The sequence below is a fragment of the Phascolarctos cinereus genome, unplaced genomic scaffold, assembly GCF_003287225.1.
Source record: "Phascolarctos cinereus isolate Bilbo 61053 unplaced genomic scaffold, phaCin_HiC Scaffold_3;HRSCAF=262, whole genome shotgun sequence".
Lineage (NCBI taxonomy): Eukaryota > Metazoa > Chordata > Mammalia > Diprotodontia > Phascolarctidae > Phascolarctos > Phascolarctos cinereus.
In genome coordinates, this window is record NW_027555736.1 from 109,507,008 (window position 1) to 109,525,976 (window position 18,969).

At 49.0% G+C, this 18,969-nt stretch overlaps 1 protein-coding gene and 1 long non-coding RNA gene across 5 annotated transcripts in view; one reads left to right on the forward strand and one right to left on the reverse strand.

The window, feature by feature from the left end:
* LOC110194523 (uncharacterized) overlaps positions 1 to 17,663 on the forward strand; it is a 19,019-nt gene extending 1,356 nt beyond the window's left edge. The window contains exons 2-5 of one of the 2 annotated variants that reach the window (XR_013485281.1): positions 5,980 to 6,019; positions 13,430 to 13,563; positions 14,389 to 14,564; positions 16,073 to 17,663. This is a non-coding gene — a long non-coding RNA (uncharacterized LOC110194523). Of the gene's footprint in view, positions 1 to 5,979; positions 6,020 to 13,429; positions 13,564 to 14,388; positions 15,782 to 16,072 lie in introns of those variants that run through there. The other variant, XR_002320719.2, reaches the window with a different exon arrangement.
* KAZALD1 (Kazal type serine peptidase inhibitor domain 1) lies at positions 8,885 to 14,024 on the reverse strand. Of its 3 annotated transcripts, none has more exons than XM_020966892.2 (6): positions 13,823 to 14,024; positions 13,589 to 13,721; positions 12,498 to 13,059; positions 10,993 to 11,153; positions 10,454 to 10,601; positions 8,885 to 10,160 (listed from the first exon to the last, which is right to left on the reverse strand). In XM_020966892.2, exons 3-6 carry the CDS (start codon positions 12,994 to 12,996, stop codon positions 10,066 to 10,068), a joined length of 903 nt encoding a protein of 300 aa, XP_020822551.1. In that variant the 5' UTR covers positions 12,997 to 13,059; positions 13,589 to 13,721; positions 13,823 to 14,024; the 3' UTR covers positions 8,885 to 10,065. The 3 variants fall into 3 exon arrangements, with proteins under 3 accessions (XP_020822551.1, XP_020822542.1, XP_020822562.1); XM_020966883.2 differs by having other exon boundaries at positions 13,589 to 13,735; XM_020966903.2 differs by lacking the exon at positions 13,589 to 13,721.
* Positions 17,664 to 18,969: the final 1,306 nt, after the last annotated feature.

Genomic DNA, 18,969 nt, shown 5'->3' on the forward strand with positions numbered 1-18,969 from the left:
ATAGGTATATCTTTTTGTGTATGTGTTTGTGAAGATGAGTGTGTTTGTGGGAGTGTGTGTCTCCCATAGGTGTGTCAGTATGTATGCGTGAGTACGTTTGGGGGAGGGGGGAGGGGGAGAATAGTTGTGTGGGAGATGTGAGGACAAGTCCTCCTTCCCTTTCCAGTTTCTGCCTCCCCCCTTCCACAGCTTGAAAAAGAAAAGGGAAATAATTACTTTTCCCTTTTAAATGCTCTATGTGCAAACCAGAATGAAAACAGTTATTTAATAAAATTGTCTTTAAAGGGGAAAAGAGGAAAACAAACAGTGGCAGCACCACTACCCTTCAAAGTACCCAGGGAGGCACCCAGCCCTTCAAACTTAATTAAAACACCACCTAAAACTAGAGGATCTTTCATAATTTCCCATTCTTACAGGGAAACCATCCCCTCAACTCACCTCCTTCCCCTCAAACACAGCCCTGTCCTGATGTCCCATACCTTCCCTTCCCCAGGTTTCTATCCTCCAACTCAGTCCATAGACCCCACCTTTTCTAAGTGTGGCCCCCAATCCCTGGTTTATGCCAGAGTACTCACCCCCCCATCTAGGTCCTCTGCCCACAAGACTCCTCATACTCAATCCCTCCTGTATCAAAGCCCTGAAACTTACCAGGGCTGAGGAATCCACGGGGTCCCAGCCCTGGACTATTCTCCACCTCCCACTTCCCTACACAGAAGGGGGTGCCCCATCTCAGTTCTCTGTTCCTAGGATTGGAGGGCATCCAGGAGGAGGGGGTAATGGAGGAGATCTTAGTTCTAGTCCCAGTATTTCTGCTTTCTATCCTCAGTTCTACCTAAAAAGAGTGCTCTCAGTGGTATCTTCTGTACAGTGGGCTCATGGGGACCTTTACTTTCTAGGACCTCTCTCAGAGTGGGCTCAAATGTCATGGAGAGGGAGCCTGGCTTCCCTCCCTTCCCCCACCCTTGCCCCAAGAAAAGCCCTTTCTTGGTCCTTTGCCAGCTTGTCTCTATGGTTTGAAGGATGTTTTCTTCCTTTCCCACCTACCCCCCCCAACTCTGAGCTTTATCTGTCTTCACTGACCCCCAGGCCGCGCTGGCGGCTCAGGCTTTGCAAGGTCCTGATGGCTTCCGCTTGGACCTGTCTCTGTTCCCCATCAGCAGCCCCAGTGGAGCTCAGGCCCTTCAGCACCACAGATAAAAAGAGATGAATGGAAAGTGGAGGAGGGGTAGCTTTCCCCCACCCCCATCCCACTTCCTGATTCTAACATCTCCAGAAAGGCTCTGATCTATACCCCAGTGTGGGGGCTAGAGGAAAAGTTATTTGGAAAATCAGTCACTGACCACTCCCTCTTCCTCCAAAGGGCTTCCCCACTAGTGTCCTGCCCCTAAAGTCTTCTTCATGAAGGATTGACCAAAGGGACTGAAATAAGCCCATATACTTTTCAGGAAGCTTCTCACTTTGAATTCAAGGCCCCAGCTCCCTTCAGAAGCCTAAACCTCCACCACCACCCCACACTGCTACCACTACCCCCCCTCCCACCAGCTGAAGTAAATTTATTTGCTCGGGAAAGAATCCAAGGCCCAATATTGTCAGGTCTTTCCCCAGAGGGGGAAAGAAAAAAGAGATGAGGGTGAATATAGTGAGTAGAGGTCCATGGGTAGTGCAAAACACAGGCCTTGGAGCATATAGGACACAGGAAATATGGGAGATGCAGGGTTAGAGAACACAATACACTGAAACATAGAGAGTATGTTAAACATATTGTACAGAGATGAGAAACGAGGGGGAGATATGGGCCATGATTTATTGACGTGACTTGAAGCCTTGTGACTTTGGCAGGGCCAAAAAGTCAGCCCCACAGAGACACATGGTCACAGACAGAGAAAGAAAAGGTGGGGGCACAGAGAAAGGATAAAAAAGGGAGAAAGAAAAAGAGACAGCAACAAACAGGCAGAACGAACATAGAAAAAGATATAAAGAGAAATCCAGAGGGAGAAGGAAGAAAGGAAGGAAGGAAGGAAGGAAGGAAGGAAGGAAGGAAGGAAGGAAGGAAGGAAGGAAGGAAGGAATGAGGGAGGGAGAAAGGAAGGATAGAAGGGAAAGATGGAAAAAATACAAGGGAGATCAGCTATTTAGGAAGTACTTTTACTGTTTCAGCTGGGGGGAAAGGGAAGGGAGGGGTCTACTAGAAAGAGTTCAATGACCTTTTGCAGGATCCCCCAGCCCCTCCTTCGTGAGTGCTTCCTGACCTGGGGCTGTTGTAGGGATCCAGGCCAGTCACAGAGACCCGTTTCAGCTGATTCATGGGACAGTGCTGCTGTGAGAGACAGCCCCACCCAGCCTCACCCTGGGCAGTGACTCACCTAAGCCTAGCTTAGCCCTGAAACATGGAGCTCCCTTTCTAAGCATATCCTGCTCAGCTGGGCCAAGAAACAAGGCCATGCAGGGTCACTGGGGTTCTAGCATGGTAGGGGTGGGAGAAGACGGGGAGATGGGTAACTTCTCTATCCCATTACAACCCTACCACAATTTCACATCTCTGCCTTTTCTCAAGCTGCATCATTGTCCACTGGTACCATATGGTTGACTCTTCTGGACTCTTCTTTCCAGAGCCTCCATTGTTGCCCTACAACCACCCTCCCAACAGGATTATATCACTTTTGCAAGCTCAGGATTCTATCATAGCTCTAGTAAGTGTCCTGATCAATGATCCTCAGGGCCTCATCACTGCCCCCCTAAGACCTCAATCATTAGCCCTCCCCCAAGGTATTTATAGACCTGTTGATTATTGTATTGGATTGATTCTTCCCTCCCTAATTTCAACTGCTTACTTCTAAGAAAAGTACAGGATTTGGTCAAACTCCAGGAAAGATAGTCTTCAGAAACCCGAGTCTTAGTTATCTTTCCTTATTGAAAACTCTGACCCTAACCTCTACCCCCATCCCCTGATTAAAGAGAGAGCCAGACCATAGGTAGGAAGAAGAAAATATGGGAAGAGGGAGAGAATTTTCCCAGAATTCACCACCTCCTGCCTATCCTGCAAGACTTGATTAGTCATAAAACTACATCAAGGGGGGGAGGGGGAGGGGGAGATTCAATACAGACAGTCCAGAAGTCTAGGGCCTTGTAGCCCCAACATCCCTCCCATCTCCCCAACAACAAGCATGCACTCATAAATTAATATCATAGGAAGGATTTAGGCATTCTCATACACATAATATGTGCATCATATTTGAGCATAGAGTATGGGCCACATGTACTAACAACATCTGGCCAATGCACTCTGCAGGACTATGATGTACACTCAGATAGCTACAAAGTACCATATATACACACAGACAATAAGCAATACAAGGGGAGCACAAACATAGAACAGTGCTCCAAATGTGCCTATAATACACAACACAAATGTACATGTGCCTCCGTATATGTATACATAGATACACATCCTTGCAATTACAGATGTTTATATGTATATGTATATACGCAGCATGAATACATAATCTAGAACACTTACAAATACCAAAAGGCCCATTTATGAGTGTCATCCTTGTACAGGCTGTGTGAGGTAGTAGATAGCCAACTATTCTCTGGTCAGTCGTATTTGACTCTTCCTGACCCCATTTGGGGATTTCTTGGCAAAGATACTGGAGTGATTTGGCATTTCCTTCTCCAGTTCATTTTACAGATGAGGAAACTGAGGCAAACAGGGATGAGTGACTTACCCAGGGTCACACAGCTAGGAAGTAACTGAGGTCAGATTTGAACTAACAAAGCTGGCGCCCTATCCAATGAGCTATGTAGACAGATAGCCAACCCCATCTGGAATTTGGAACTGGAATTTGCATTTGGAATCCTGATTCTAAATTTGACACCAAAGAACCTGGGCCAGGGGTGGGGAACCTGCAAGCCTTGAAGCCCACATGTGGCCCTCTAAGTCCTCAAATGCGGCACTTTGACTGAAGACAAACTTCACAGCCACAGGTTCGCCACCTCTGATCCTGGGCTACATTGTGGCTCTGGGAAGGACGGGAGTTTCCTCATCTGTTCAATGAGTTAGTCTACATGATCTCTCAGGTCTCCTTCCGGTTCTAAATACAGGATCCTGTGTGAGCAGAGCAAACGTTCGCATATGCACAACTGCATGTCCATGCACTTAAGCACATATAATACACTTACACAAACTGTGACCCAGCCTAGGTCTCAAAGGGCCTGATATCTTATTTTCCTTTGCCCAACTACACGAACTGCGTAGACCTGGGTCCCAGTTTTCTGACCACCAGATGGAGCTCTTTCATCCCCTTAAGTGTCTAGCGTTCCTACCCCGAGGTCCCTGTAGGGGCCTCGTAGCAGACTGAGCAGTCGTCACGCAACAGCCTCAGATGGTCCAGGGAAATGAATTCGGTTCCTCCTTCAGTCCCATTCACACCTCCAGTCCGATGGCCCCAGGGTGGGTCCAGGGGCCTCTTTCTGGCTTCTAAGCTGCATGCAGATAGGCTCTCATCCTAGGGGTTCCCCCAGCACCCCCCTTTCCTCCATCTCGGTGTCCCTCAAGCATTAACTAGTATCTGAGTCCCCAGTCCCAGGGCGAACAGGAGCTGTCAATTTCAGCGGTCCAGGATCCTCTCTTCATCTCCAGCATCGAACATACCCGGAGCCACGGGAACCGGGAGCTCCAGCCGTGGTCGTGGTAGAGGAAAGGAAAAGACGCGATTCTGGAGACTCAAACCCTCTCTCTTAAGCCCACTCTCCCATTAACCCTTCCCTCTCCAGCGCGATGCCTGTCTAAAGATCCCCGCTTTGGTGCTAGAAGGAAAGCCCTTTAGTCTTTTCCAGAGCAAAGGAACTTAGGACAGGCTAGTCTGGAGAGTGGACGGGGGATGGGGGGTGAGAGGTTGGAGTAGACAAGGGACAGGGGTAGGAGGTTTGGGCTGGGCAAAGCTCTGTCCGAGCTTAGGTCGGGAGAGGAAAGCTTCGCTCGTCCTTCCCCACATCCCCTGGGAGCCCCTGCTGATCCCAGGTCTCCTCGGGAGAAGGGCGCCTAGGCTAAGGGAGCTCCAACCTCGGGCAGAGAGCGCGGGACCAACCCCAGGGTCCCCCGGGGAGGAGAGGCCAAGCGGCTCAGCTCCTCGCCTCCTCCTCGTCTCCCCCGGGAGCGGCGGGAAATTATTTATTAAAACACCGCTCGTGCTCTAGTTTATTTGCCGTGAATAATCCTCGGCAACAGCGCGCGTTTATTAAACTCTTCCCGTCCCCGCGCCCCGCTTTGCTTTAATAATAAATCGCGTGTCACTTTCCAGCGACGTTATTAAAGCCCGCCCGCCTTCAGAGCCGAGGCAGGCTTGTGGGGGCTTGGGGGAGGGGGTGGCGGTGAGGGGAAGGAGAGGAGTAAGAAGGGGGGAGGAAGAGGAGGACGACGAGGAGGAGGAGGGGAAGGAGAGGGAAGGGGAGGAAGAGTGGCGAACATGAAGGAGAAGAGGGAGGGGAAAAGGAGGAAGAGAAGGAGGGGGAGAAGGAAGGAAAGGTGAGGAAGGAGGTGATGGAGGAGGAGGAGGAGGAGGTGAGGGAGGAAGGGGAGGAGGAGAGAGAAGTGGAGAAGGGGAAGTGGGAATCCGCCTTCTCCCACTGATCATAAGGCTGCAATGCAGAAGGCTGCAGAGGGGGAAAACTGAGGCCAGGCAAAGCTCCCAGCACAGTTCAGAGCCGGCTGCCCTGTCCACACGGAATATCAGTCCACCTAGGAGCAGGATCCGGAGACCTAGGACCTCCCTAGAGTCTTTAACCTTGGAGAGATGCGGTGGAGGCGAGCAACCCTTTCTTGGTGGCGGTCTCCGAACTCTGGAGATGGAAAAGAGGCCACAAATGACCACCAGGTGGCGTCTCGCCTTCTGGGACTCATGAGTCAGGAACACTCAGGACGGGGCAGGATTGTTGGATTTAGATTTTTCTGAAGATTTACTCCAATTCCTCCTTTAACAGATAAAGAAACTGAGGCCTTGAAGGAAGAGATCTGCACAAGGTAGGTCAATTCCAGAGCCAGGTTTTCTGACCCTAAATCTGAACCGTCAATCAACAAGCAACCAGCAAACATTTATTAAGCACCTACCACGTGCCAAGAACTCTGGTAGGTGCTAGGGCTTTGTGAAAACAAAACAGGAACTTTTTTGTCTTCAAGGAACTTAGATTCTGTAAGTGAATTGATATGCACACATATAAGTAAATTCAAAATACATAAAGGTGAATACAAGATTATTGGCTCCAGTACTAGCATCATTCTAGAGGGAATTCAGAAAAGGGTCACATGTTGGTGATACTTGAGGTGAGCTCTGAAGGGAGCCAGGGGTTCAAAGAGGTTTAGGTGAGGAAAACAGGCTGTTCAAAAGAGCAGAGGTGGGACACTGAATTATGTCAGGCACAGCAAGAAGACCAGTTTGGCATGTGTGAAGAGGAGTAATGTATATTAAGTCTGGAAAGATAGTCTAGAGACATTATGAAGGGCTTTAAATGCCAGAGGAATTTGTATTTATATTAAAGCTAATAGGAAGCAACTTGCATTTTTGAGGAGGAAAGTGACATAGTTTCAAACCTATGCTTTAGAATTATCCCTTTGATAGGCATATGAGGGGAGGTAGCTTAGAAAAGAGAGAAGCTTCAGAAAGGGAGATCAATTTGGAGGGTATTATAATAATCCAGGAGAGAAGTGATAGGGGACCTGAACTAGGGTGGTGGCTATATGGGTAGAGAGAAAATGAATTTGAGAGGTGGTATAGGGATAGCATGGACAAAACTTGGCAACTGGATGTGTGGGTAAGGAAGGGAAATGAAAAGTCAATGGTTGGGAGCTTGGGAGATAGGGCAGATGGTTGTGTCTTCAACAGAAATGGGAAGTTAGGAAGAGGGGAGTGATGGGGGTGGGGTGGAATAGAAAATGAATTCTGTTCAACACACATTGGGTTTGAGATGCTTTTAAGACATCTAGGTAGAAATGTCTAACAGGCAGTTAGGGATGTGGGATTGGCACTCAGGAGAGAGGCTAGGGCTGGATTTTTAAATGAATTCATAGTGGGTGGTGAAGTCGGAGACAGAGCATAGAGAAGAGTGCTGAAGGCAGGGTCTTGGGATACACTTACACTTTCAAGGGTGGGAGGAGCAGGACATGAATGATGGTCCAGCAAAGAACACTGAGAAGGAACAGTTGGATAAGGTAGCAGAGTCGAGAGATATCATGAAACTTCATAAGGGAAAGATTATCCAGGAGGAAAGAATGGCAATATATATATATATATATATATATATATACACATACACATATACATGCACATACACATATACATATATACATATACATATACATATATTAAACACTACTGCTGTGCAATCAAAAAGGATGAAGACCTAGAAAAGGCCATTAGATTTAGCAACTAAGAAGTCATTGGAACTTCAGAGCATTTTTCTACTACAGCTGTATAGTGTTCCAGGTCCCCTACAGATAAACTCTTCAGGACCCAGGTAACAGAGCCCTTTTCTTTAGGAACACAGCACCTAACATCTAAGGGGTACTCAATTAATAGTTGTGGAGTGAATAGAGCACCCTCTCCTTCCTACAAGGGGTTACACTTGTTTATATATGGAGGAGGAAGTGGGGATGGGATAGTGACTGACTTGTATAGCTCTTGAATTCTAGAAGAGTCTTCTGACACAATGACAATTTTGCCTGTTTTTATCATCAGGCTCATCTGGTCAGACATGTTCATGCCAGGGCCTAGGTACCACCAGGGCTCTAGGAATCAATAGCCAAAATTCATATCAGCCCCAGTTCTAGGCCAGGGCCTGCAGTCTAAGCCCAGTCTTGGGGACTCCCATCCCTGGTTACCAAAAGAGAAGCCAGAGTGAACGGGTATAGACAATGAGGGTCCAGCCTCTACCCTAGGAAGGGGTGTGATCATTCTGGTGTACTTCCTTCCCCTTTTCCTGATCAGGGTCTCAGAGGTGAAGCAGAGTGGGGTCAGAGCAATACCAATCCTCTCTCCTGGACCCTATCTTATTGAGTACTAATGGGCTATCTCAGGCTCTTAGCCAACCCTCTCCTGGATGCTTCCCAGACATGGATCCAAGAGTCTCTGGTCTTTCCCATTTCTGTCCTCACCATCAGCTCTAGGGCCAGGTTCAATTCCAGCTCCAGCTGGGAAAGAGATTCAGGAATGAGGAGGATTCCTATAATTTGGGAATACTTTCCAGGTCACACCTTCCTTCAAAAAAAATCTGTGGGCAAAGAATGCATGCTCCAGTCTTATTTTTTTCTTGCTTAGTCTATCATTAAAGAAAACTGGAGCTAGGGTGGGGCTGAGTGGGGAAGGAGTGGGCAGAGTCAAGAGCTAGGAAGAGCTGGTCTGGTCTCAGGAAGGCACACAGTATGGGAATCAGGAAGAATACCTTTCAGGAGGGGTTGGAAGACTCCATTAAATTACCTAGGGAGGGAACATCTGGGGAGAATCTCATCCAGCTAGTCTGGACCAAGCTGCAAAACACACACACACACACACACACACACACACAAATCACATCTCTTTCTATTCTTGATTTAGATGCTTTGGGGAAACACCTTCTGGCAGGATATGGGACCCAAATCTACTGTCCAGGGCATAGGGTGAGGAGGCAAGACACAAAGCAGTTATAAGGAATTCCACTTAAAAAATTCAGGCTTAGTAACTCCCTAGGAACCCAAACCTCCCCCATCACCTCTGGGAGGCCCTCTTGGGTTGGGAGAGTCATCTGGTCAGCATGTGTCTGAAGCTCCAGGCTAATTGCATCTCGTGATGAGATGATGTGCACAAATGCCTATTTGCATGCATGCATATGGTCTTAGGTATTCAAATATGAGAGCTTGTTCAACATTCAAAGGACATTTATTAAGCACCTCCTATGTACAAAGCATTGGTTTGGGTGCTGGAGATCAGATAATAGGATTTAGAGCCAGAAGAAATCTTAGAGATCAATTATATATAGTACATGTGTATTTACATATGCACACACACTGACGTATGTGTTTGTATGTCCCTTTGTGTTTGTGCATATTTACCATATTCATTCAACAAATGTTTGTTGAGCATCTTTTTTTATGCATATGCAAGGCTAGGAACTGAGTGGAAATACAAAGGTGAATATATTATACATCGAGGTTTCCTTGCCTGACCTTTAAGAGCTCACAATCTAGTAAGAAAGGTTAAGACATTTACACAAGTAATAAAAGAAATGAGACCTATACAGACAATAGCAGAAATGACATGGACACAAATAAGTTATGAAACACAACTTGTGGGAGTGGGATAGAAGACAATGGTTGCTGGTGCTTCATCAGGGAGGGATCAGCTACAGAAAGGAAAGGAGGTAGATAGGAAAAAATATGCAGGTGTGTGTTGGTGAGGAGAGGAGTGTGTAAGATCAAAGGAGTGAAGACAGTTTGTGCATTTTGGGGAGTCAAGACACTTTGAATAAAGTGGAGGCAGAGCAGCCCTAGCCCTCTCCCTCCACCCCAAGTTGAGCGTTTTAAAGGGCCCAGAATGGAGTCAGGAGTCCCTGGCCTTGCCCATTTCTGTCCTCACCACCAGCTCCAGGACTAGGTTATCTCCCAGATTCCTGTAACTGTCATGGTTCTGTGCCTATGTGCCACCTTTACCTTCAAGCCTTTGTCCTCTGCGATTTAGGCCACTCCAGCAAGGGACCCAGAAGACCTCAGACCATTTTGTTCCCTGCCTCTAGTGAAGATCATTGTTCCTCAAGACACCTCTTTATGGGCTGGTGGATAGGAAAGGGATCAGTCCCTTAAAGGACTTCTCCCTTAACCCCCACCCCCAAGGGGTTGGTTACTGATATCTCCAACTCAAGGAAATCAGGGGTAAGATGTCCTACACCTTCCCCAGCCTTCCACTGCCCATATCATTTGGGAAGGGAAAAGGAGAGGGAATCGTCATTGCTCAAGATAGCTAAGGTAACTGGTCCAGGAACCATTTGTGGGACATTATTTTAGGGAAGCCATGGTGAGGGCATTGAAGGTGGGCACAGGGTCTAGTAATAGTCATCCCCCTCTTCACTGTCAGCCTCCTCTTCAGGAGTTGGGCTCCAAGAATTAAGCAGGGGGATAGTCGTGTTGTTCAGCTGGTCTGCAAAAACAAAGAATGAAAGGAAAGTTCATTGTACATCAGCAAGGGAGAGAAGGAAGTGTTTTTGTTTTGTTTCCCCACACACACACACAAATGCACTAGGCTGGCTACCTAAATATATTCACAGAAATAGGCACACTTGGTGTTGTTTACTGACCCTCTCCACCCTCAGGCCCATTCCATTATCAGCTCCAAGAAAATCCTATAATTCGTTCTCTATGGCATCTAAAACAGTGCATTTGGAACCAATAATGGGGGATAAGATAAGGAGGGGCAAGGAGTGTTCCCCTTACCCAAGGTGAGCACTGTGAGGCTTGCTGGCGCTGTGGTCTGGCCCATGGCATTTCGGGCAAGGCATCGATAAGTGCCCTCATCACTCATTCGAACAGCCTGAATCTGCAACCAGCCAGTCACTTCGAATCTTTGTGGGCCCCCCCTAAACTGGAGTAAGACAAGAAGTTGGTGGAGTGTGTCCCCGCTCTCCCACCCCCAGAAATCCCTCTGCAGAGTCTGGGAGGCTCTCTCCACCCTTAAAGATGATCTGTTATGGAAACAAGGTCTGTTCCTTTTCCTTGCCCCACCCCCACTTCCTTCTTAGAGATGGGGTCTGTCCCCCCTCCTATAAAAACGGAATCTGTTCTTTTGCCCCTTCCCACAGAGATGGGATCTGTTCCTCACCCCTCTCTGCACAGAGATAGAGTCTCCTGTCCCATACACATTTCTATGAAGTCTGTTTCCTATCTCCCTTGCACAGACCTGAGGTCTATCCTTTCCTCCCTTTCTAAAGAGATGAGATCTATTCTTTCCTCACACACCACATCAAGGCCCCCACCTGCACAGAGATATGGGGATCATCTCCAGGTAGCAGTGTCTCTGTCCCATCCTTTCTCCACTCAATGGAGGCCATTGGATAGGCGAACACCTCGCAGCCGAATATCACATCCTGCCCAGTCACATTCCATACGTCCCTAGGTGGGGACAGGATTTGGGACTCTACAGGTGAGAATGAGGTCATGGTGGTGCTTTAGGACCCTGTCTTCCTGACCCCCCAACATACCATTTACACACACACACACACACACACACACACACACCTGATGGCTCTGGGATTCATTCTCCTGTCCCAGTGTGTCAGAGCTCATCCTGGTTGCCCACCTCCCTGTTACTTCTGCCTTCCACCCCTATTCACACCTGGCTGGGTTCCCACAGAGTTGCTCAAAGCCCCTCCCCCTCCTCCTCCCCCTCCAGGTTTCCATGTGGCAAGGGGAAAACTTGACACCAGTGAGGCCCTGGGACAGGAAGCCAGAAGGGGGAAAAGGAGGGGGCCCCCGGACCCCTGGGGTTTGTTTGCCAGTAGACTTACAGCCAAGTCTAACACTGAGCCCAGCCCCCCTCGGGAAGAAAAAGTCACTAAATCCTCCAAAGCAAACCTAGTGCCTGAATGGGGTTTGGGGGAGGAGGGAGCAGAGAGAGAAGCCTGAGGAGCATCCACACACACCTTTTGCCAAACCCCTGGGTGTGGGGGCAGCACAGAGCTCAACACAATCTGGGAGCTAACTCTTTGTTCTCTTTGCTATTTGAGAATTCCCCTCTACTCCTGTTTTTCAGGCTTTAAGTCTCAAGGGTTAGGACTGCCCTCCTGGCCACACCCCTACCCCTCTCCCTTACCCACTAGCTCCCAGGATACTAGGAACAATAGATCTAAGTTGACTCTGGTTACACTGGGCCCTCACTTTCCCCTCCTCCCCCCATTCTCTGTCTTTGAGATCATTTGAGGACGCAGCTTGTTTGTCTGTATGTCTGTCACGCCCAGAATATTCTTGCATAATTGGGCATGGATCTTTCTCTGCACCTAATATAGTACTGTGGACAGGCACCTGGTACCATCAACCTGAAACCAAAGACTGGGGCGGGGGGGCCCGAGGTAAGCACCAGAGTGGACATTCTAGTGGTGGGGGAAAATTAGTGGTGTCAAATTCATTAATCTCTCCCCAAGGTGCCAAGGAGGGAAGAGGGGTCAGGGTCCAAGTAGAGAAGCAGACCCTGGGTTCTCGATGCCTGGATAAAGGTTCCCATCTGGAATATGGGGAGGGGACTCAGAGGCTGAAATAGGGAAGATATTATTCCAGCGTAGGGAGTTAATGGGGTGGAGTGGTTTCCAGGTACAGAGTGGGGGGTGGGGTGGAGAGGAAGTTCCATGGTACAGAATTGAGAGTGGTTCCCCATTCTGGATTTGAGACGGGATTTTGAGTTCTTTATAAAATTAGAGCACAGGGCTGGGATCAAGTGGCGGGGGGGGGGGGAGTAGGGGGGAATCCGGTAGGGTAGGGACCGTACCCGTCTCACAGGGTCCAGGGTGCATTACACTGAGGTTGGCCTGTGGCCAGGCCCGAGCAGCCTCCTGGAAACTGCATATCTGCGCGTAGGTGCGCCCATCGGAACCACATAGAGGGCTTGTGGAGCGACAGAGGCACTGGGGCTCGGGCACCTCTCCGCGCTGCAGGTCCCCGCCTGCGTCCAGCCGACACTCCAGGTGCTCCCCGCAGCGCCCATAGAAGTGACTGTCTGGGTCTAGGTCACAGAGTTGGCCTTCCAGGTTCGCACACTCCCAACAGCAGTCACACGCATCCAAGACACGCCCGGCCAAGCAGCCCCGCGGCGTAGGGCACTCCTCCGGCTGGCAGGGCCCGCAGCCCTCTCCCTCATCCAGTAGCCGCTGCCAGCCTCGCTGCAGGTAGTCAGGGCCTGGGGGGGGACGGGAGCTGGAGGGGGGCAGAGGCTGAAGGAGCAAGAGGATTGCCAAAACCGGGGCCGGGACCACTGGCTGCCGAGACATCGTCAGAGGTCACTGGAGCCTGTCACTCAGACCCCTGTGTCCCAGACATTAACCTTTTGGACACTGTGGGAGAGAGAAGAGGGGTCAGGGAAGTCACGGACCAAAGAGAAAATGGCCAGATTCCCCTAGTTCCGTCTTCCCTGGCCCTCCTCTTTTCCTACAAACCGAAACCCCATCCTTCCTCTGCCTCCCTTCTCCTAATCTGCGCTATCCCTAATTCATCTCTCCAAACCTATTCTTGTCCCATCCACATCCTCCAAACTCTATCCTTTTCGGATAGTAATCCACAACTTCTGCTTCCAAACTTCGGTTTTCCTCCTGCTTCCCTGCCCCTCTTTTCCCTACGCCTTTCAAAGATCCCATTTCCTCAAGATGTTCTTCCCCATTCTCAGACCTCACATTGAGTTAGGCCTCTGTATCCCCTTTCCTACAGTACAGACCGTCTCCCCGGACACATCACTCCTAGGGCCTTGGAGGGCAGTGCCCTAACTCGGAGTTTCTATTAAGCCAACTGGCACAGGAGAAGTTGCTGGCCTCCTTCAAGGTCACACAAATCAAGGATCTCCGGTAAGGAGTAAGGGAATGTACTCACCCGCTTAAAGAGAGGAAACTGCTCTACTTCCCTGGCTCTTGCCCTTGGAGGGCGAGGAGGGGGCGGGCGGGGTGAATAATTCCCGGTCACTGCCACGAATAGGACTGGGCCAGATTTTTTTTTTGGGGGGGACCTAGTGGGAGAGAGCTATAAATGATGGAGTTGCGATTGTGCGCCACGACTAACTCCGCCCTGTCTCCCGGGTTCTTAGGCTCCCTCCCCCCAGTCACTCACCTTGTTTTTGGTCCCCAGAGAACAGCTGCAGCTCTAGGCAGGGAACTAGGGAATTGACGACTGGGGTTGTTGGGATGCTCGAATCCGTCTGAGCAAACAGCTCTGTCTGTTAGGCCCCCAGACCCAACTCGGTTCTGGGCCCCAGGCTCTCAGAAGAAACCCTGAGGACAGCAATTGTGAGAGCAGCTCCTCCGCCCCCTCTCCCCGCCCTCGCGACGCGCCCAACCTCCCCCTCTCCCCCACACTAAGGCCTCCTGTTCGCAGCAGCCCAGACCCAGCTGGTCACCCCCACCTCCCACCCCTAGCCTTAAACGGCCCAAGGTTACAGTGAGTGAGCCAAGGCGTTGTAACCTGACACCCTATGGCCTGGAGAGAGGGATGGGAGTCCGGGAGCGAGGCCAAGAGCTGGACATTGTTTTCCCGGGACGGGGGAGGGAGTTGAGGGGGGTGCTGAGAGACTGCGGAACTGGGAGACAAGATAACATTTAACGGGTGTGAAGACGAGAGACTGGGAAATTGACAGAATGGGAGGACTGCGGAGACTGGAGGCTCTGTGTTGACTGTAGGATGGGGAAGCCAAAATACTCGGGCTGAGGACCTGGAAGAATGGAAGACGGAGCTTGGAGGCTGGGAGACAGAGCTTGGAGGCTGGGAGACAGGAGGCCTTTAAGACTGAGCCGTTGGAGTATTGGAAGGCTGGGAGAAAAAGAAGACTATTATCCTGAAGGGTTGGAACAGAGAGGTACTGGGGAAGACTGGAAGACTGGGCATTGGGGAAGACTGAGGGGTTGGAATACTGGGGAAGGGAGAAGAATGGGATGGATGAGACCAACACTGGGGGCTTAAGAAGTGTCCAGTGGAAGACTAGAGGATTAGGGAAGCCTGAGAGAACTCATTGTTGAGTGCTACTGCCTCCGGACCACAGGCTAAGCAAGCCTGAGTCATATTCCCCACAATAGTAGTGGGACAGGGGCCCAGGTGCTACATGAGTTAATTTGTTACGTTTCCAGTCTGCTGCAGACTATGAGTTCCCTGAGGATCGGGTCTGCGTCTTCTGTGCCTCTCCCATAGCTTGGACTAACTCAGGACTGAGCACACAGGGAGTAATATTCTTAAACCTCTATTCCCATTTCCTTTCCCATCCCCATCCCCTTCTTCTCTTCTCCACCCAAGAGAAAGAGCCAGAAATTGGTAAATCCAGAACCCACATCTGTCTCTAACACATTTGGGCCGCTTCTCCCCGCCCCTCCCCTTCTCTTCTTGCTCTTCACATCCGACCAGGCTGCCTGGCAGGTGCGGCGGCCCCAGAAATCTCTGCCTTAAGGGGATTAAAATCGAGTCTGACTAAACCAGGGCGGGGGCCGGAAGGACGGGCTGGCCCCCAGTTGTACGTCACTTTAGCTCCTGATTACAGGCTGCTGGGCTGGTGAGGGTGGGGACCCTGTCACAACCACAGCCAGCGCCACCGTGGCGCCGGGGGCTGGGGTTGGCGAGTGTATGAAGAAAACTGGAAACACATGAAAGTGGGGAGCAGAGGGGATGATGTATTCAGCTAAACAGCAGCCGCGACCCCGGAATTTTAATTCATCTGGGTTAGAGTACCAGAACTGTTTAATCCCGCTTGGGTCCCGCCTCCGGTAGAAGGGGGAGGGAAAGGGAGGAGAGAGGAGGAGGGAAAATGGGAATGTGAAATGGGACAGCGAAGGTCTCTCTGACCGTGGAGGAAAGATGTTGGCCTTGTTGCTGGAACATCCCGCCTTCGGGAATCCTGAACATACACGGCATTGGAGTGGTCTCACACAACGGTTCTCTCTTCGAAGATACTAAGCATTAAGAATCATCGAACTGCGATGCAGTCATTCTATTCTTGAGCATGTCATTCCAGCTCAAGAAGCTTCACTAACTCCCTGTTACTCCCTATTGACCAGGATAACATATAAACGTCACTGTCTGACACAAGGCCTTCGCAATCTGATTCCAACCTACCTTTCTAGACTGATTTCACAATCATGATACATTGCTTTGGCCAAATTGGCCTGAAACTCTTACTTTCCCCCTAAATTATGTTTTTGACTCTGCCTCATGCCTATGCGTACTTCTTTAGAAGATGACCTATTAGGATCTCTATCTTTTTTCAAAACACAGTTCAGGGACTCCTTTCTATAGAAGGCCTTTCCTGATCCTCTCCCCTGGTGGCTTGTGCTTTTCTCCACCACCACCCACTAAAATTAGTTCGCATTTGCCCTGTAGATATTCTACAGGGAGAGGCAGCATGGAGAAGTGGATAAATAGTGCTGGCGAGTCAGGAATATTTTGATCGGAGTCCTCCTTCTGACAACATCCAGCCTGTGAGACACCTGGAGAGTATGTCACTTAACCTCTCGGCGCTCTAAGCCTTTAAAAACTATAAATTGCAGACCAGCTGCTAACCTGCATCGGCCGAATTTTCTCACTGGAAGTTCTCTAAACCAGTGAAATCACAGCTGAGTGACTGGTGTACATGACTCACTTACTCCCTCTCCATTCCGTTGCCGTCCTGCAGCCAGATGAAAGCTACTTGAAAATAGGGTCTGTCTCCTTTTTGTCTCTCTATACCCCCGCACCTAGCACATTGCCTGCACTTGGTAGACGGTTGCTTAATATTAATGCTCGTTGAGCTGAAGCGAATTGAATTGAACTGCCTCGCGGGGCGGTTTTGTGAGGAAACCTCTTAGCTAACCCTAAAGCTCCATAGAAATATGAGTTATGTATATAGTTCCCTGGGCTGACTGGCTTCTCTGGTGGCTGGGCATACAGAAATTCCAGATGTGAAGAGGGCGGGGAGGTGCTGGTGCTCTGCGACGGAATGGGTGGGACTAGGAAAGGAGAGGCGGAGCTGAGAGGAGGGTGATGATCTCGCGAAATAGCTCCCTAGTAGGAACTCCAAGGGGGCAGGACCGAGGAAGCCCGCGAGTTTTGAAAAGGTAAATGTGCGGAACGTCCAGAATCCGCAGGGAGAATGGCCTTGACTGATGTACCACTGCAGGCTACTGGTGTCCGCGGAGGGACTGCGGTCGGGGCGGAGTGGCTTAAGGACCCCGTGGCCTTAGCCTGGGATGACTGAGCCCAAAAACTGTCCAAGGATCTGGAGTTGTCAAGGAGATGAAGCGGAGGAAAAGCCTGGTTTTCATTGTCTGTGTTGAGAGGGAGGGTTGCCTAGGGAACGGATCGAAGGTGGGGCGGGGATGTTATCTAGGAGACAGAGACTGAGTCCACTTAGAAGCTAACCCAGCACTTAAGACCTCTGGAGTAAGGCTAGAAATACAGTTTAAAGACAAACAAATAAACAAACAGAAAAACAAAACAAAACAAAAGCTGTTCCTTTCCGCCAGCACCGCCCTAGTCTGAGAATGCAGAAGGCTCTAGTATTGCAGCAGATTCACTGATTCCTTTGGGGACCACTAGTTGTCAAGGAGGGCCTCGAACATGGTGGGGCTACGTTGTTAGTTTTGTTTTAAGTTTTTAGTTTGGTTTGATTTCGATGGTTCTGGCAAAAAAGAACACCTAAAGATTGGCAATAGAACAAAGAACCTTTGAGGTTTGGGTTCAAATCCTTGCTCTGTCACTTGCTAGGCGTGTGACCTTGGACAAGTCATTTCCCTTCTTTGGGCCTCAGTTTCCTCAACTATAAAACAAAGAGCTTAGAAGTAGTATGCTATCGTGACTAATGTAAAAATATGCTTAATATGAATGTATAAGTAGAGCCTATATCAGGTTGCACGCCATCTTGGGGGTGAGAGGAGAGGGAGGGGAGAAAATTTAAAACTCAGAATCTTATGGAAGTACATGTTGAAAACTAAAAATAAATTAATTATTTAAAAAAAGAAGTGGTATACTCTAAGCTTTCAAATGTCTGTGACCGATAAGACCTACTAATCAGTAGTCAGTAAACACTGTTAAGTGTCTACTAGGTGCCAGGCACCCTGGTAAGCACAAGTTTCCTGACCATTTCATCACTATTTTGGCAGTGATAGCATCCTAAAATGAACCCTAAGTGGATAAGGGCAGATTCGGTAAAGCTAGACCTTTTCTTTCTGTAATATAATCAACAAACTACACACACACACACACACAAACACACACACACACACACACTCCAACTCAGATATGAAGTTTAAGGCTCCCAAAGAGTGGCTGACTACTACCTTCAGTGTTTTAGGGACTAGGTTTCTAGGCCTAGTTTCTATAAGTCCCCACCTGGATGTTTCCCACTAATAATCAGCCCGCCAGATTTAATTAGCTTTTTAGACAAAGTCTTTGTTTACTAAGAAGGTATGGCAGGAACACTTGGTACAAAATATTTCACATACTCACAAATCCTGGGGCACACTATTCTACAAATACACACAGCATTTGTGGGGAAAGTGGGCTGAAAATTAAAGTGCAATGGTAATTAGGTAGAGAATAGATGTAAAAAAGGAGTAACATAGCTCCTTCATTGGAAACACTTTTCTCCTTGGAGTTCTCATGAAATTCCCTTTACATGTAAGCTTTCTTTTAGGCAGGCTGCTCAGCGAAGCTCCCAAGATCTATACCTTTTTAGAATTCATAGCCAGCATTCTTCTCTACTGTAAGGAGTCATGCAGTTTTGCGAGACTTCTGGATCTCTCAAATTCACCAGGTTGCCTGGATACTTCCATCTTATCATTGCTGCTGGGTCATCTCAGAAGAAAATGCAAAAGAGACTGTTGGCCATGTGCTCATAGCCACCATGATACATGACTGCCTATCCCCTCATCTGGTTCTTGGGGACAAATTGAAAGAGATTGCTAAGTGGGCAGTTCGTCTGCTACTCAATTATGGCTCAACAACCAATCCTTGAGCCAATTACAAGACTTTGTCAACATGACAAAGCAGAAAAATGATAAATGTTGGAGAAGACGTGGGAAACCTGGAACACTAATGCATTGTTGGTGGAGTTGTGAACTGATCCAACCATTCTAGAGACCAATTTGGAACTATGCCCAAAGGGCTACAAAACTGTGCATACCCTTTGACCCAGCAATACCACTTCTAGGTCTGTATCCCAAAAAGAACGAAAAAAAAGGGGAAAGGACCAACATACACAAAAATATTTATAGCAGCTCTTTTTGTGGTGGCCAAGAATT

What these genes read in the sequence shown, in the direction of transcription:
- KAZALD1 (XM_020966903.2), bottom strand. Translation starts at nt 12,996, where the DNA reads ATGTCTCGGCAGCCAGTGGTCCCGGCCCCGGTTTTGGCAATCCTCTTG. An exon ending in CCCTGGACCCTGTGAGACGG is followed by an intron (nt 11,154 to 12,497) that starts GTACGGTCCCTA and finishes TCTCACCTGTAG; the next exon opens with AGTCCCAAATCCTGTCCCCA. An exon ending in ATCCCCATATCTCTGTGCAG is followed by an intron (nt 10,602 to 10,992) that starts GTGGGGGCCTTG and finishes GTCTTACTCCAG; the next exon opens with TTTAGGGGGGGCCCACAAAG.